The sequence below is a fragment of the Halichoerus grypus genome, chromosome 12 (genome assembly GCF_964656455.1).
Source record: "Halichoerus grypus chromosome 12, mHalGry1.hap1.1, whole genome shotgun sequence".
NCBI classification, from domain to species: domain Eukaryota; kingdom Metazoa; phylum Chordata; class Mammalia; order Carnivora; family Phocidae; genus Halichoerus; species Halichoerus grypus.
This window is the reverse complement of record NC_135723.1, coordinates 34,745,325-34,764,819: the sequence shown is the minus strand read 5'-3', so window position 1 is coordinate 34,764,819 and position 19,495 is coordinate 34,745,325. Positions and strand designations below refer to the sequence as shown.

At 39.3% G+C, this 19,495-nt stretch overlaps 1 protein-coding gene across 1 annotated transcript in view; it reads right to left on the bottom strand.

Moving 5' to 3' along the window:
* The window catches only part of PTTG1IP2 (PTTG1IP family member 2), a 120,126-nt gene that overhangs the window by 95,841 nt on the left and 4,790 nt on the right, over window positions 1-19,495 (bottom strand). Inside the window, exons 2-3 of the mRNA XM_078059239.1 lie at window positions 12,892-12,984; window positions 7,140-7,174 (exon numbers count right to left, since the gene is read on the bottom strand). Coding sequence (XP_077915365.1) covers window positions 7,140-7,174; window positions 12,892-12,957 — 101 coding nt within the window. The 5' untranslated portion in view covers window positions 12,958-12,984. The remainder of the gene's footprint in view (window positions 1-7,139; window positions 7,175-12,891; window positions 12,985-19,495) is intronic.

Here is a 19,495-nt window from a genome sequence, read left to right as displayed (position 1 = left end):
TATAGGAGGAACTCAGAAATAAACATTTTTTAAAATAAATAAAAAAATGAATGAATACTTATTATCTGTCCGTTGGCTTAAAAATCTTGCTGTGGGTAAAAAGGGCAAATGTACCTTATTTTATCTTATGTCTTAACACCCAGTGAATTTCCTCTCGTTCCTGAATACAATAAGGCAAACACGATAGTTTTTCTTGATCCCCAGCTATAAGTTTATGTGAGCAATAAATTTAAATAGCAGATTCTAAAAGAGTTTCTCCCATGGATTGGCTTTTAAAAATAAAATTTGCAGCATATTTTAAAATAAGACTAGCTCCTTTGTCTTTGCTTCTAGATTAAAAATCCACACTTTTAAATGCAAATGTTGAATTGAGTTTATTTCCAAAGGAAGCACTAAGTCAGTACTTAAAGCATTCAAATGGAGTCTCAAAGCTGAATTTTAATAACTAAACAGCCTGTTGAAGGCCAGCAGATGAAAAGTCTCCAGGATACTACGGATTAATTAATGAGCACTATGAAAGCCAACCCCAACACACAGAAATTATGTTTATGGTGACTGATATTCCTTTGTTCTGACCGCTATATCTGTCAATCTCTGAGCTGTGGAAATTGTCTGAAATGACATTTGAGACAAATATGCAAGTGTACTCATTGCTTGCTATCTAATTACTAGAGTTGGCTTAATGACTGGGTTGCATCAATTTTTCAGTAGTACTGCAATAGTAGAGCAGGTAGTTCTCCAAATGTCATATTCCCTTTTACATGGCCCACCAGGGGAAAGACAGCATGGTGGAGACTGTTTTCTTGTATTTTGTTGCTGTAGAAAAGGAACACTTATAAGCTATTAGACATTTTTGAGGGCACATATAACATGAAAGAGACATTTTTTTTTAAAAGATTTTATTTATATGGGGCGCTGGGGTGGCTCAGTCGGTTGGGCGTCTGCCTTCGGCTCAGGTCATGATCCCAGGGTCCTGGATCGAGCCCCGCATCGGGCTCCCTGCTCGGCAGGAAGCCTGCTTCTCCCTCTCCCTCTCCCACTGCTTGTGTTCCTGCTCTCACTATCTCTCTCTCTGTCAAACAAATAAATAAAAAAAATCTTAAAAAAAAAAGATTTTATTTATTTATTTGACAGAGAAAGAGAGTGAGCACAAACAGTGGGAGCAGCAGAGGGAGAGGGAGAAGCAGGCTCCCCGCTGAGCAGGGAGTCAGACTCAGGGCTCTATCCCAGGACCCTGGGATCATGACCTGAGCCGAAGGCAGACGCTTAACCAACTGAGCCACAAAGGTGCCCCGAAAGGGACATTTTGAAGGAAAACATACATTCTGGTTGGTTAGTGTTGTTAAGTGCATTGTTCAGCAAATGTTCTGCTATATTGAGTTTCAGGCATCAGTTGAATTATATTATGGTGAAATTTGTGATTAAGGTAAGCTAACTCAAAATGACAAGCCAAGGGCTTTTAAAACCCACATTTCAATGAAATCTGGCAGCCCAAAAACAGCTGCTCTAAGTCTGCTCCTCTAATATTTCAAAGGAAGAATAGCAATGGATTTCTGATACCATATGTGCCAAATGCAGAAATTCTAGAACAGCCTGAGAGACCTGGGTGAAAGGTCACGCTCTACCTTATACAGATGGCACGTTTAATTATTAAAAAGCAATTTTAATCATTTAATCATTCCAGACCCTGAAATGAAAGGTCTTCTCAGATATCTTGAAGCTTGTCGCAACCTAAACTCTGCTGTCAAACTTCTATAGAGCCAGTAAATAGCATATGTGATTTCATATCTTAACTTGATTTACATTTTCATGTGAGTTAACTTTGTTCTGCAGGCTCTGAAAGGCATTTTGTGGGGAAAAAAAAAAAATTGAAGGTCACGTCTTTGGCAGAGAATTTTTCTACCCCTTGCAGGAAAATTAAATCTAAATCCTTGCTTCAGACTTAAATCAGACTCAAACTCCTCAGGAGGATGGCTAAATGGCCCTTTTTTTCAGCAGAACTGTTTGCAGCTCTGCTGGAAAATTGTGCATCTAGCTTCAAAAAGTTTTTCATGAAAATCCCCTTAGCTTTTGTTCATTACAAAAAATAAACAACCCCAGCAAAGTGTCTGGTATGTAATGTTCAGTAAATGTTAGGCCCTCCTTTCATCCTCTCAGCAAATGCATGCATGCACACATTCACACACATACACTGGAATTCAAATTTATGTAATTTGGCAAGAATCATGGAATAAAATCAAGGATAATTCCACCAATCAAAGGACAAAATCAAATGCAAATCAAAGGACAAAATCAAATGCAAATCTTGGAATTAGTATTCTGTTAAAGTAAGAAAATTCTACTATTGCTGAGCAAATAAAAATAGCAAATATTTATTGATAACTTATGTGTCAGGCGCTGTGCTAAGCTCTTTACATGTTAATACTCATAACAGTTCAGATAGAAAAGTGCTACAACTACCTCCATTTTACAAATGAGGAGAATGAGGTACAGAGAGGTTAAGAGACCTGTGAGTTCATATAGCTGGTTAATGGAGCCAGAATGCTAAACCAGGTCACTGAAATTTCAAAACCCATGATTGTGCCAATACCCTCCAGCTAAAGACCACGAGGAACACACCTGAAGTTGAACACACGGGGTGTATTTCTTAGAACAGAGCAGGAAGATGCACAACATGGGAAAATGTGGGGTATCTCAGTAAGAGGGTGTTTGAAAGGAGTTGTTAAAGGATTTGGCCTTGTGCTTGGGGAAGGGCTTAAGGAAGTAAGACTTTCCTCTGCATTGGATGCTCTCAGGAGAAGGGGGTAATACTATGATTGGGTATCTTAATAAATGTTACAAAGAAGGAGGGAAGACTGGAGAGCTATAAGTGATTAGATATTAGCAACAACGGTCACTCGGATTAGCCAGGATAGGGATATAGAGGGTCACCAGAAAGTAGGTAGAAGGTTCAGGATTTGAACTAAGGTGGTCCACTTTGGAGTCTACACGTTTACCTGCTTTATAGGCAAAGGCAACGGGAGCAGCAACAGAAGCAAAACAAGGATGATGGGAGAGATGTTTTAGGGAGAGACCTCCCTGGCTACGGAGTGGAGCCGAGGCATCCAACAGGGAGACAGGCACCACAGAACTCCCGTGGCAGAGCTAGCTAACTGCTCTAACAATAGTCTGAAGTTAAAAAAAGAAAAGTCCCTTTAGAGGACCTTTTTGCTTTCCTGGAAGCCATCTAGGTCAACCTACCCATAAGTGTCCACCAAGCAGACACTTCTCAGTTCTAAAGCCTTAGCCCCGGGGCCCCTGGGTGTCTCAGTCACTTAAGCATCTGACTCTTGATTTCGGCTCAGGTCATGATCTCGGGGATCAAGCCCCTGGGTTGGGCTCTGCACTCAGGGCAGAGTCTGCTTGTCCCTCTCCCTCTGCTCCTCTCCCTGTTGGCACCCACGCTCTCTGTTTAAAATAAATACAAATCTGGGGCACCTGGGTGGCTCAGTCGGTTGAGCGGCTGCCTTCAGCTTGGGTCGTGATCCCGGGATCCTGGGATGGAGTCCTGCATCAGGCTCCTTGCTCGGCCAGGAGCCTGCTTCTCCCCTGCCTGCCGTTCCCCCTTGCTTGTGCTTGCTGTCTCTCTCTCTCTCTCTCTCTCTGTGTCAAATAAATAAAATCTTTAAAAAATAAATAAATAAATACAAATCTTTAAAAGGCTTAAGCCCATTTTTCGTTGTGTATGATAAGGCTACTTTCTTCAAGAGGACTCAGATCCACGCTGGCAGCCTGCTGTCCTTGGTCGACTTGATGGAGGCTCCCCTCCATACATTCTCAGGACCACTTTCAGAGGCGCTATCTCCTTCCGGGCTCTGAGACCCCTTTTGTGCCACTACCAAGAGGCTCTGCCAGGAAACCTCTGCACTGGGCTTTGATAAAAGCATGTGGAGGAGGAATGAAGTATCTATTGTGTCCTCCTGTACAGCAATTCTCCCCTTTACTTGGGTAAGAAAACCCTGATTTCCTGGAAGGACATGGAAACGAAGGTGCCCTCCCTGCCACCCTTCTTCAGTCCACCAAAAACACACACCAAGGAGGGGCCACAGAGCATGAGTCAGGCAAACCAGTCTCTCTCTTCCAGGAGTCTGAATCTTGAGTGGGGTAACACAGACAGGACTATGTGTAGGGCTGACAAGCGGCAGTTCTCTGCAGAGACTCTCTACTCATTCCTAGTTGCCTAGATTCCCAGAAGTGCCTTCATCCCTTTCCCTTCATCAACATTCCCTTTGACTCTCTGAGCTACCTAGACTATTGCCAATAACTTTTTGCGTAAGTAATCAGTTCCTATTGTTTGCATCCAAAGAGGCCTAATTGACACATAGTGTGTATTTAATAATGTCTTCTATTGAGCAGAGTTTTAGAAAAATGTCCTTTAATGATGTCAGTTCAAAATAATGAGAAAAGACATAAAGTTAAAACTCTGGCTCCCAGTTCACATGGAAACCAGAGTATGCTTTCCCAGGAGACTTGCTTTATTAAGACAACTGGTCTTTTTGCCCAGTACTGATAGGTGGTCAGAATAAATGGCCACAAAGATAATGGGTCTTTGGTCTTAATTTTCATTATCTGACTCTTTAACTTTTCTTCTCAATGGGAACAGATGATGTTGAATTCATATCTGATCTCCAACTTGTTTTATTAAAAAATAAAAAGAGAACACCTTTCTCTCAATTTACAGAGAAATCTGATTAGGAGCTTCTTAAAGCTAAAGACTATTTCTCCAAAATATTTCTCCACTGTTCTATAAAATCACAGATAATGTTAAGTGGGATAATATGGTCTTTTTGAAATAAAAGTGACCCATTTGCTTCTTGTTCTTGAAACTGCTGGTGCTCCATTTGAAGTCACACCAAGCAATAATGTCTGAGAATAAAGTCTTAGGGTGACAGAGCAAGAAAAGAATATGGTTATAACTACACCTTTTGAAAAACATGCAGGACGGGGGAAAGAAGGCATTTCCTGAATATCTGCACTTGAACATATGCTTGTAGATACTGGAGAATGATTTTATTTTAGAAATCAGATATCCTGGGAGCTTTTTATTATGTAAAGTAGCAGGTCACACTGAGAAATAAGATTATTTAAAAATGCTTGCCTGGACTTATTTTCAGATGATTGCCCACATGGAAATGCCAAGAGAATCTACAAGTTATTAAAACTAATAAATGAGTTCACAAAGTTTCCTTGATCCCAAACCAACAGTGTTCTCATATACCAGTTACAACCAAATAGGAAATGTTGAAATGAAGATCCCATCCACAATATCACAAAAGCTAAAGGCATATATCTGTTAGCTTTCAAACCAGCATGAATCCCAAAGCAACACTGAGTGTAAAAAAACAAATTGCAGAATGGTAGATACAAGATATTTATATAAATGATAAAATTTACCTTTTTATATAATACCAAAAAAACCTGTATTTAGAACATGTAAATGCAAAAGTATTATATAAATATTTATGGATTAATATACAAAATTTAGTTTTCTGGTTTTACCTCTGGGTAGTGCAAGAAAAGAATGGGATTGGGAAAACACTGAGACTTTATTGCTTGAGAAAATACCCAAAGCAAATATGGCAAAATGTTAAGGCATATCGTAGGTGGGTTATTATCCTCTTTAAAAGATCATCATTATTCTCTATAACTTTATATTTCATAACAAAATGTTTAAAATAGTATTGTAACTGTGAGGAACAGAACATTTTCCTTATTGTTCTCTTACGCCAAGTACACAATTTGAGAACGAAATAAAAATCAGTCTGAATGTGTGGGGTTTGTTGTTCTTAGAAACGTGAAGTTAGCAATTAGCCAGCAGATGAAGTTATACATCAGACTACCTGGAGCCTCTATGACCAGAGTCGATGCTCTTTAAATAAACATCCTTCTACATTTCCCCTTAGGAAGAAACTTCTCCCTCAGGCTTTTATAAAACAGAGGTGGTAATACTGGCCCTGGACAAGGGGAGAGGAAATGTCCTGAGTCATGGTGCCAATTTTACCACTACTTGGTGACCTTGGAGAAGTTACTTTCTCTTGTCTTCATTTGTAAAATGTGGGTATTCAGTTTCCCTTTCTCGAGGCTTGTTATGCAGAGAAATGAGGTCATATATTCACAAAACCGTTTACTGTTATAGAAATGTCAGAGGATTCTGTGTACACAGTTTTCACTGATTTCTGGATTGAATTTCACGAAAAGCCAAATATAGTTGTTGGGAAGTGCAAATACAATTACATTTTGGAGAAAAGGAGTAGATTCTGCCTAACATTAAAGGCTTGCTATCAGGAAAAGGATAATTTGGGTTTTTTTGTTTTTTTTTTAAGGTTTTATTTATTTATTTGACAGAGAGAGACACAGCAAGAGAGGGAACACAAGCAGGGGTAGTGGGAGAGGGAGAAGCAGGCCTCCCGCTGAGCAGGGAGCCCGATGCGGGGCTCGATCCCAGGACCCTGGGACCATGACCTGAGCCAAAGGCAGACGCTTAACGACTGAGCCACCCAGGCGCCCCAGGAAAATGATAATTTGTAAACAGGACATAATCTTGTGGATTATCTTTGGAAGAAAATGTACCAAAGTGTTTGTTATTGTAGTGCTTTTTTCCTTAGTTACTAGAGAACTTTATTTGAAAAATTTCATTTTTCTCTTATCAGACTAAGACATTTGATAGAAATTAAGATGCCATAGGTTATTTTTGTTGGGATAAAGGCTAACCTCTGAAATTTAATTGGAAAAAGAATGTCAGCTATTATTTTTATCCACAGATGTAGAAAGGCAATGGTTAAAAGCAATAACTCAGGAGTTCCACTGGGTTTGAATCCAGATTTTGCCATTTACAATTGGATGCCAAATAATTTAATGTCTCTGCTTCAGTCTCTTCCTTAGTAAAATGGGGATGATAATGCTACCTACCTTTAGGCTACTGGGCTTTTAGGGAAGACAATCATACCTCTCTCTACAGATGAACCTAGGTTTTGTAGGACCTGAAGCTTATATTTTTGAAGAGTCTCATTAAGCGCAAGAATTTGACATTATAAATACAAAGTAAGTTATGAGATCACAGAAGGAGTCCTGAAGCTTTATTAGCTTCTTGGTATACCTACCTCTGCTTTCCTCTGCTCTGCAGGCCAGGAACCAACTGAAAAAGTAGACACAAAAGTCACAGTTAGAGATCAAAACACAGTCAAGTAATCTCTTATTTACAATTCAAAATCCAAAAAGTTCTAAAAGCCAAAAGTGTTTTCATAACTCATTTGGCAGAAAAATCCAATTTAATCTGAACTCATTTGACAGTAAAATCTGATCTGAATTGATGTGATATGGTCTTAATTTATCCCACTCAGTGTGAATATTCATACCTTTTAGTGCAGAAATAATAATGGTTGATAAGGGAGAGTTGTCCCAGAAACCATAAATGAACCATACAACATTTTTAAAATCTGAAAATTTTTGAAGTTTGGAACCCACCCACCAGGTCCCAGGAGTTTCAGATAAAGGGTTGTGGACAGTGTCGCATTTATTACGGACAAAGCTGAATTGAGAACTACATCAGAACCCCACAAGTATAAGGACAGAGCTCTCCAGAGCAAGCTTAGTACGCAGGGGGCCAGAGAAAACCCCCACCTTCCCAGTCAGGAGAACAAGCCTTCCCCGGGGAAGGCGCTGCAGCTGCCCTTCCTTCTCTCAAACTCACCAGTTCTCCCAAACTCGTCCAGAGGAGGAAGAAGTTACTAAGGGGGCAGATTTGAGAAGCCCAAAGGACTACTCCCCTGTGTTTCCCTCCCAGGGAGTCAAGTGGAAACTTGGAAAGCAGGAATAAATGTTCCCCACTAACAATGGGGTTATTGTGAAGATTGAACAGAACCAGGACTTAAAGAGTTTAGCTTTGTTCTTGACCCACAGGAAGCCCCAGTTTATGCTATTGTCACAGGTAAACCTCCTGCACCTGAATAATTTCCCTCTGGCCTCAATCTCAGGACACCGTGACCTTTTCAAACTCCAGTCTCTTTCACAGGGGGTGGGTGGTAGTGGTGAGGGAGCTGCTTAGAAAGGTTAATTTCACCCTCAAGAAGAGCGCTGATCCCTAAGGGCTAGATTTCATCTTATCACTCTTTATCTCTTATTTTCTTTGTTCTGATTTCTTTGCTTGTTTATTTTATATTTTACGTCATCTGGCTACATTTTATTTAGCTTTAAACTTTGTGAGTTGTTACTACTTTAAATTATTTCTGGAACAGGGTGAGTATAATTATATAAATAATTTTTAAGTAATTCAAAGAACAGAAATATTTGCTACTTATCCCACATAAGATATAGATGAAATCAGTCAAGTATGGAAGAGAAATCTAAGGATTAAGGGTCTTGCATGACTGAAATTTGGTGGAAGAAATAACCTTCATGTCAGATATTTTTGTATCCAATTATCTTCTGGCTCCAGGAACCAGAAATTTCTCTTTTTAAAGGTATTAATGGAGTATATCATCTTATTTTATAAGAAATGTCTGACGAATCAAACTTCTTAAGAATGAAATAGGTCCGTGGAGTGGGGAATAGAGAGAAGGGCAGTGCTAGGCCTTTGCGTGAATAAAACATAAGCTATATGAAATCATACTTAAAGTACTGTATAGAAATCTATATACAGGAATTAATTCTGATAATTTGTTTTACTTTTTATAATCATAAAGTAATATAGTGCATTGTAGAGTGATTAAAAAATAGAAATTAATAAAAAATAAAACAATAAAAGTTACTCAAATCCTTCAACTCTGAGATCATTAACATTTAGGTGCATTTCCATACAGTCTTTTTTGTTTGCATAAACATTCTTTTATTTTCTAAAGTGGGATTATATTTTACAATTTGTTTTTTCAGCTAACTATAGATCCTAATTATCTTTCCATGGTATGCAATATTCCCTTAAAATAATTTTTATAATATAATTCACATTCATATTAATATCTTCAAGTAGTAGAGAATTGTACAGAAACAAAAGCAAAATTCTGCGTATCTTGCCAATATCCCATTTAAAATATGACATAAAATTAAAATTATAAAAGGAAAAATTGTTATATCTGACTACATAAAAATTTAAAATGTTACAAAGTAGAAAACAATCACAAAGTATAAACAATAAATGACAAAAGGGAAAAATGTTTTCAGTGCAAATGACAGATAAATGACTAACTTCCTCAATACGCAAAAACCTTTTACACACATGCACACAGAAAACATGCTCAAGAACCAGTACATTTCTAAAAATGGGATAAAGATGTGGGCTGGTACCTCACTGATAAATGAAATGCAAGTGGCCAAAAAAAAAAAAAAAAACAGAAGAAAGAAAAAGGAAAAAAAAGCCATAAGAGGATGAACTGCCCCATTTATATAGAAGTTAAAAATAAAACAAAAATGAATGCATTTGGTAATACACATTGTTGGGATGATATGAATAACTACTCCCAGTCATAGTGGAAGTGTAAATTGGTACAAACTTCTTTGAATGGTGAATTAACAATATTAACATTCTAAATACATACATCCTTTCACTCAGGAATTCCACTACTTGGTCTTTGTCCCTTATGGTCTTTGTGCCTTATGATTAAGTATGCAAAGATATTTGTACAGTATTGTATGAATAGCAAGATCCCATATTAAAAGAATTTAACTAAGGAAAACAGCATGTGAAACCCTTCAGTGGAATTACTTAGTTTAACCACCAGATGTCACAATTGTTGCACAAAAATTAAACTATAGCCAGGTAGCTCAAGAGAATTTGAAGGTTGGAAAAAACTTTCCATATATGGCCTTTCGCTTTAAAATAATTGGTACTTATACATGCTTCCCAGTGCAGCTCTAAAACAAGAACTATTTTGCATATCACAAAGTATTCTGCAAAATACAGCATTTCATAAAATGATCTTCAAATTATCTTTTAAAAAATATTTTTTCCATAAAGAAGTCTCAACAAATTTTCATATGCTTTGACTAGGCTTTAGCCTAAAATGCACTAAAATTGGGTAGTTTCACATGGTCTGACTTGCGAGTTTCCAGGAGAAACTCAGGCTTCAAAGAATCTTACTTCTAGCATGAATAACACCTAAAATTCCACTGTTGCTGATTAATTCTGAAGAACTTAAGAGTTTCCAATCTTGGGGAGCCTGGGTGGCTCAGTGGCAGTGGGTTAAGCGTCTGCCTTCGGCTCAGGTCATGATCCCAGGGTCCTGGGATGGAGCCCCGCATCGGGCTCCCTGCTCAGTCAAGAGCCTGCTTCACCCTCTCCCACTCTCCCTGCTCATGTGTGTTCTCTCCTCTCAAATAAATAAATAAAATCTAAAAAAACAACAACAAAAAAAAAAACAGTTTCCAATCTTTAGGAGTGGCATATTAACTGTAAAATATCTCTGGATGGAGTGACCCTTCAAGGACTTACTGTTGAATAGTTTTAAAAATTCACTGGGTTCGCCTAGAAAGAGACGGGTGGGATGACAGCACACTAGGAAGAGGTGCCTCTTAATCTGGGCTTTGTATGTCTCCTGTATTGTCCTTTAAGCTAATGATGATACAATTCGGTGCAATCTTACTACTGAGAAGTATGAATACACGGGGAAACCTAAGACCTTATACAATATTCAGCTTATCAAAATCCATGTTGTCACAAGTATTTCCTAATGCTCTTCTTCAAGTGACATATTTTATGTTGATCTAAAATAAATAAGCACAAATATATTAGGCAATAGATGTCACTTATTTGTTTATGTTCTCATAAACTAATTACTAAGGCAAATATTGAAATGAAATCCATATTTAGTTTCTGATTAAGGCGCTCCAAATATAAAAATTGCATGTAGACACAGGGTTACATAAATGTTTGAGAATTTCTTCATCAAAGAAAGAAGCAGGAGATGCCAATTGAACAGGAAAGTGAATCAACAGTGTTAGGTGATAAGTTTCAGAAATAGCTGTTCATTTATTTGGGTTTATATCAAGTATAAAATAAAAGCATAATAATGAAAAGGGCTGAGAAAATCTCGTCTTGGCAAACTAATGTGTTTGGCATTGCCAGGCATACCAAACCTGAAGATGCAACTACTTTTTAAACATCTTTCATTTGAAAGGAATTATGGTAACAAAGTGATATTTGTAAGCATATTTATCTAGAGATACCAGTCAATTCCTAATGCTTTCTGGTCATGGTACATTTTAGAATTTTCAAAACAGGTTTACATACCTTATTTGATTTTTCTCCTGAAGAATTACTTTTTTTGGTGTTCATTTAAAAAATACTAACAGCTTATTATCAACTTTCTCTAGCCTATCTATAATTCAACTAAATTAAATATCTTTAACCTTAGCCACTTTAAAAAGAAGAAAATAAATCTACCTATTAAGTTTGTGGACAAACTGTAAAAGCTAGAAATGACATCAGTGCCCAGTCCCCTGTCTGGGGGGACCCACTCACAGCTCTGGCATACATCTCCTTCAGATGGACAGAGCTTACAGATGATGAAATAGGAATGACTCTTCATGGACCACGGCATATTCCATATGTTCTGCCCTAGAACTCAAGGGTTAGGGCTGCATCTTTTTCCTAATGTGATGGAAGAACAGTGCAGTAGCTCTGGGCTGGATCCTTTTTAAAAAAAAAAAAGAATTTCTTTTACTTCACATTATTGGAGAACTGTGCAAAAACAGACCCTTTCTCTCTTACAGACCAAGAGTCTCCTAAGTGGAATGCCCCCCATGATGATCTACTAGGGCAGGGGCTAGCAAATTCCAGCCAGCCAAGTCCAGCCCACCACTGGTTTTTCACTTTTTATTTTTTCTAATTTTTTATTATAGTAAAATACACATAATAAAAAATTTACCACGTTAGCCATTTTTAAGTGGTTCAGTGGTACTGAATATATTCTTAATGTTGTGCAACCATCGGGGCGCCTGGGTGGCTCAGTCGTTAAGCGTCTGCCTTAGGCTCGGGTAATGGTCCCGGTGTCCTGGGATCGAGCCCCGCATCGGGCTCCCCGCTCTGCGGGAGGCCTGCTTCTCCCTCTCCCACTCCCCCTGCTTGTGTTCTCTCTCTCGCTGTCTCTCTCTCTCAAATAAATAAATAAAATCTTAAAAAAAAAAAAAAAAAAGTTTTGCAACCATCACCAAGGATTTGGTCCTTTGTAGTGTCTCCTTCATCCACCCCAACTCTTGCACATTAGAGTAGGGTCAACTTTTCACTGCCCCCATCCCAACACTGTTACATCACAAGTATTTTCACTCCCATATTTGTCCCTAAAATCCTAGAAGTAGGGGTAGGTCTTAAAACTATTGGCTCAATTACTTTATCTTACTTAGAAAGGACAATTTAACCAGAATATACTTATATTATATCCCCTTGGATTCATAATGTTCTTTTTTTTAAGATTTTTTTTATTTATTTGAGACAGAGAGAGAGAGAGCATGAGCAGGGGGAGGAGCAGAGGGAGAGGGAGAAGCAGGCTCCCCGCTGAGCACAGAGGCCGATGCGGGACTCAATCCCAGGACCCTGAGATCATGACCTGAGTCGAAGGCAGACGCTTAACCGACTAAGTCACCCAGGTGCCCTCATAATGCATTTTGAATGGAAACATACTTATTATCCAAATCCAAACATTAGCATAGACTTGGCTTTTGTTTTTTCTGGGAAGATAAACCATCTACAAAGGAAGATTCTGATACATAATATGACACCTTATGGTTTACGGTACAGATGGTACAGAACTTAAAAATCCATTGGACCCTCTCAACCACCCTTCGAAGGAAGACAGATGTTTTTGGTCTCAACATACAGATGTGGAAACTGAGAAATAAGAACATGGAGTTTCAGATGCCTACCCAAGGTTGCCCAGCTGGTAAGACAAAGATGAAGAATTGTAGAGATCTCAGTTCTCCTGACTCCATGTCCAGGGTGCTCTCTGCTGCATCTTTCTGGAAAAGGAGATGAGAGAGACGGCTAGATCTCCTATCTGCGTGCATCTCTTAACAAACCTACTGGATTTTTTTTCTCAAGTCCACTAAGGTAGTGAAATCACTCCCTCTCAATTTCCATATACACATGGATTCCATATTTATAAATTTGCCTACTCAGTAAAATTTATTTGTAACCCCCAAATCAATACTCATGAGCTTTCATGGTCATTCCTGGACACAAGTAGAGCAGCAAAAAATTCAAATGACCCATCTTGCTCGTTCCTAGCTGAGGTCAAAAAGCATAACACTGTCTTCTTGTTACAGCTCTCATAAACAAGTGCCCTTTTTGCAATCTATTTAGTGCCAGGTTTTTCACATTTGGGGGTTTTTTATTGGTGATTTTACTGCTTAAAAGCACCCTCAAACATAGTGCTTAAGTGCTGTCTAATATTCCAAAGTACAAGAAAGTTCTTATATGCTTTAGGGAGAAAACACATGTGTTAGATAAGCTTTGCTCAGGCATGAGTTATAGTGCTATTGGCTTTGAATTCAATGTTAATGAATCAATGATAAATAAGGTGTTGAAAAGACATACACATAAAACAAGGTTATGTAGTCATTGACTGATGAAAATGTTATGGCCAGAAGTTTCCAGGAAACTAACTCTCTATTTATCCCAGGAGCAATGGGTCAGTACTAATTCAGTGTTCACTGTGATCTGATAGAATATAACTACCATGAATAATGAGAATTTACTATATTTAGATACAACCTCATATGTGTTGGTTTGAGGTACATTATCTCAATCCTGTGTAATGTCAGGACCTATCTTGGCTCCCTGTCCTCTCCCCACAGTAAGGACAACTTGAGCTGCTCAATGTAGTACTTAAGGTTCGATTGGTGCTCCAATATCACTCTTTTCTCCAAAGTAAAGAGTAAGTATGTTTCCCTGATTGCAGTTATTTGGGGGCTGGCTTAAAAGATGAACAATTTGTTTGATCACTTTAATTTTTTTTTTTTTAAGATTTTATTTATTTGCGAGAGAGAGAATGAGAGACAGAGAGCATGAGAGGGAAGAGGGTCAGAGGGAGAAGCAGACACCCCGCTGAGCAGGGAGCCCAATGTGGGACTCGATCCCGGGACTCCAGGATCATGACCCAACCCGAAGGCAGTCACTTAACCAACTGAGCCACCCAGGCGCCCTGTTTGATCACTTTATACATTTTCAAATTTATATTCCCTTCAACCAGAGAGGGGGCCTGCTGCTTTGATAGTGGAGAGAGTAGAAAAATCCTTTGTCCCAGACTATCAGAAATGACACCATAATAGTATGGTATATATAGTCACCTTCATGTTTTCTTAGTGTATATAGTCATCTTCATGTTTTCTTAGAGAATCAGGAATCACTGAATTCCTTGTTTCTCAGTAGAATCATGAAAAACATAACTACCCTACATGAAGTAGCTAATACTTAAGAAAATTATTAATTTTTTTAGTCTCTACTAAAGGCTCCAAGTAAAGTCATAAGAAGGCATGAGGATCCTAGCAAAAGTGACAGCAGTGGTAATGTAAATCCATAACCACCTCTAAAATGTAAAGCAAAAATAGAATTATGTTTTTATAAAGATACTTATTTTTATGGCCAACACTAACATCAGTTGGGATCTGAGATCTAGACTTGGCTTTCATGAATAATACTCATAGTAAAACCAGGCATACTGTACCAGGTGCTTGATCTGCATTCTTTCACAATGATGTCTAATCCCAAATCTGCATGCCCCCAAACTGGTGCATTGCCTTTCCCACAGTGACCTCATGGAGGACTGGCTAGATAATTTTGGGGGCCCAGCACAAAGTAAAAATGTAGTGCCCCTTGTTCAAAAATTAAGAATTTCAAGACAGTGACCACAGAATATTAAACCAGGGACAGGGCCCTTCTGAGCACAGGGCCTTGTGTGCGGCACAGGTCTCATGCCCATGAAGCCTGTCCTGCCCTTATGTCACAATGCCTTCCAAAAGCACAGATGTAGTGGGAATTGGGGAAAGGGGTGTTCTTATTTGTTCCTGTTGGCATGATTCATGTCTATGCCACCATGGAAGCATTGCAAATTTCTCTTGGCAACCTTAGTGACTTTGCTTCTAACAAAAATTTCAGAGGCATCTGTAAAAACAAAAGCAAATATATAAATACAAAAAGACAGGCTGCCAGTTGCTTGATATGCGACTGACAATAGCTGGTTTTTTTAAGTAAAATGTAAGACTGAGATGATTTTTTTTTTATTTGCCATTTTTCTCTTTGGAGAATCTTAAAAGTTTGATTCCTTTACTTCCTTAACACTCATACACTTTTGTTCTCTGAACAAACTGAATTTTTGTTCATCATTCTTTTGCAGCTTCATTTCTAAGGACACAGAGTTTCACTTGACCTGAGCTAAACTACAGGTAATTCTACCACAAGGTGTTAGGACTCCCTTAATTCCTACTCTGTTCTCTGTCAAAGCGCTCTTAAGTCCACGGGCATTGTGGTTCTACCTGGGGAAAATTTACCAGTTTCCTCCAATCCACTTTAGCATTTATGACTTTCTCCACTTCAGTGCTTGACAAGCTCGGTGGGGAGAGAAGCAACCTAAAAAGAGTAGGAAAATTTAGCTTTTGACGTTTTGCGTTGCTGAGCCATCCCTCCGCTCAGGTCACAGTGTCTCCTTGGAATCCCTTTTATTACCCAACCAAGGAGCTCAGTGTCCTTAGGCTGATTGCCCTTTTCAGGGCAAGTGTTGAGAGCAATCAGATTATATTCACTGTAATGAAATGTCTTTACAATTCAGTTTCCCTCTAGCAACCCTTCTCTCAGGACTCCTGCCACAGGCTCTTTGTCTTGCTATTTGTTTTTACTAGAGGGAGGTATTACTTGTCATCTCAACTGCCTGATGAGTCTTAGAATCAGCTATTTCCTCTTCTACATAGGCAACTATCTGTTTTGTATTCTTCCAGTAGAGCTGGATGTAATTGGATGGTTAGATAAAAACAAGTTATGTATTTTTCGTAAGTATGGCTTATTTATTCCTGGTAACCATAAAACAACATAACCACTATGTGCATCAGATTAATTTGACTATAAATGTATTTAACTTCTATTCCAAACTCTGTGTATGTTTATTCTTCAGTTTATTTCTCTGGTAACAAATGTAGCCACTCACAACCTAACCAAAATTAGAAGGAGCTCTGCTAAACTAAGCTCAGATCTTTCTCACCTCCCACTCCCTATATACACACTTCAGATTAGACTGTTTTACCACACTTGGGCAACATTCAGCACTTTTCAAGGGCATCTGGGGTCATGACAGAGATTTTTTTCTAATAGTGAGCAAGGAAAGTTCACAATATTTTTCACAGCATAAAAACAAATACTCTTAAAGACTGGTCCTCTGCATTTGCTCTACGTTTTTTGTATTAGTCATCTATTGCTGTATAACAGGCCCCAAACGTAACATCTTAAAACAACAATAAGCATTATTTCAGTTAGTGTGGGTCAGGAAGTTGGGGGCAGCTTAGCTGGGTGATTCTGGCTTGGGGTCTCTCAATCAGGTTGCAATCAAGATGTTGGCCAGGAATGCAGTCATCTGAAGGCGTGGCTGGGGTTAAGGAAATCTGCTTTCAACATGGCTCTCTTACAAGAGCTGCCAGTTTGGTACTGGCTATTGATATCCTCCTATATTAACTATAGGGTTTTCCACATCTTCATAACATGGCAGCCGGCTTCCCCCAGAGAAAGTGATCCAAGAGGGACAGCCAGAAGCTACAATGTCTTTTATGACTTTAACCTCAGAAATCACACACTATCATTTCTGCAAAATGTTACTGGAAACATAGGTCAGCCCTGCTCAGTGGCATGGGACCACAAAAAGGTATGAATGCTGGAAGATAAGGATCATTAGGGGCCATCTTAAAGGATAGCTATCATCATGCTACTCTGTCACATACAAAATATAAGTTCCTTGAATAAAGCATGTGACCAATCTAGTCACTGAAAAGGGGTATTTCCTATTATTTATTATTGAATTTGCATTCTTTGTTACACATTAGACTTGGGAGATATTGTTAGTGTAAACAATCGCTGGAAGTCTGATCAGCTATGGGCATGGGGATAAAATCCCCTTCCAGATAACTCTTGTGTCATTGTGCTATGCCAGGGAGTTCACTTTGGCTGGCTCTATATTCTTTGGTGTACCCTGTATTACTGTATGAGACCTTCCATTAGGACTTAAGGCAAGAGCTTAGATTCTGCTCTGAAGGGTAGCTGCTGAATTATTTTAAGTAGGGGAGAGGCTAGGTCATATTTGCATTTTATTAGGTTCATTGTTACCTGTGTACAGGATGAAGTGGTGGTGCAAAGGAAGACAGTGCAATACTGGAGATAGACCTGTTAAGAGTCTATTTCAGGGCACCTGGGTGGCTCAGTTGGTTAAGCGACTGCCTTCAGCTCAGGTCATGATCCTGGAGTCCCACATTGGGCTCCCTGCTCAGCAGGGAGTCTGCTTCTCCCTCTGACCCTCCCCCCTCTCATGTGCTCTCTCTCTTTCTCTCTGTCTCAAATAAATAAATAAAATCTTAAAAAAAAAAAAGTCTATTTCAGAGAGTCCTTTTATCGCAGGTGAAGTTTTACAGCTCTCAGCACTCACTATCATCACAAATTTCTTAATCAACTAGGCTGAAGTTCAATGAATTGAAAGAAAGGAAAAAAAAGAAAAGCCCTAATTTGTGGCATTTGCTAATTTCTGTGACATACATACTTCCAATATGGCCAGTGTCAAGCCACCAACATGATGTCATGGGATAGAGAGCTGGGAAGAGATGTGCAGAATTGGCCGGTATCACCTGGCTCCAGCATCCCCTTGGACCTTTGAGTTCTTAAAACAGAAGTAGTCAGGAGCAGGTTAGCAGCTCTAGGACATGAGGGACCAGTTAAGCCAAAGCCCATGTCCACATGGCCAGCAAGGGGGAAGGCAGGATTCCTAGACACCTGCTTATCCTAGAGGGGGCTGATAGGACCTGGGGGTCCTATCTTACAGCAAACTTCTGTTGCTACAATTCCCACCTGGACCTTCCAGATCACAGGAGTAGGTTCTGAGAGTGAAGGCAAGAAAAGGAACATGGGGGTAGAGGCAAAAATTATTTTTAAATTTAAGTGAATTATCTTGATTTATTTACCCTAAGTATCCTTTCAAACTGTTGAGAGTGAATCTTGGAGTGAGGCCACTAGTTATAACACAGTTAAAGTATCAATAATACCTTTTCTCTTAATGAGCAGCGGCTGTTACCTTTTTCCATAAAGTAAAACTCTGGAGACATGAAGATACATTCTTTCTACAGAGGATTTTAATGAACAAGGACCACTCAAAATTCCAATTATCAGATTCCTGCTAACAGTACCCAGTCACATTGGTTTTTCATACAAAATAAGGAAAATTTTCTCTTTTTCTCATCCACCATCTCATGTTCTTCCTCAGTATTTGCTTAAGAATTTGTTTTATAGGGGCGCCTGGGTGGCTCAGTCGTTAAGCGTCTGCCTTCGGCTCAGGTCATGATCCCAGGGTCCTGGGATCGAGCCCCACATCGAGCCCCACATCAGGCACCCTGCTCGGCGGGAAGCCTGCTTCTCCCTCTCCCGCTCCCCCTGCTTGTGTTCCCTCTCTCGCTGTGTCTCTGTCAAATAAATAAAAATCTTTAAAAAAAAAGAATTTGTTTTATAGAACAGTCTGAAGGTTGGCATATTTCCAAACAAAATACAACAAACCAACCCAAATTCCCCATTAAGAGCAGATTTGGATATGAATACTAGGCAGGCTACAGTTGTGCTTTTTCTACCCAAATTCCACAGCCCTTCTAGAGGGCGGGGAGACATCCAGCAGGTATAGGGGGAATGACCTTCGCCTAGAAAGGTTCCTCCACTGTGGGGGAGGGGGAGCAAGGGGAGACTCGTAGGCTAACAGGTCAGTATATCTTAGGACTGAAGATATTTTCCTAATCGATGGAAATGGGACAGCTAATTAAGACCTGAGTCCTGTGGTTCTGTGACTTTGATTTACAGCTCTTCTGCAAGGGATCTTTCCTTTTTAGTTTTTCAGAAGACCTAACACAAGCTCTTCAAAATCCCTCCTAAAAGAGTTACTGTATACAGTATTTTGGAGACAACTTAGACGGTAAGTTTTTATGCTTTTTTATAAAATTGAAGAAGAGTGACAGCAGGATAAAGAGAAGAAAGCAAAAAGCAAAAATGGAACTGACAAGCTGCACATCTTTCCTCAAAATTAATCTCAAGCTATGTATTTTTTTTTTTTAAGATTTTACTTATTTGAGAGAGAATGCGTGCGCACACATGTGCACGGGGGGAGTCGGGGGGGGGGCAGAGGGAGAGGAAGAGAGACAAACAGATTCTCTGCTGAGCAGGGAGCCCGACATAGGGCTCGATCCCAGGACCCTGAGATCATGACCTGAGCCAGTCAGACACTTAACTGACTAAGCCACCCAG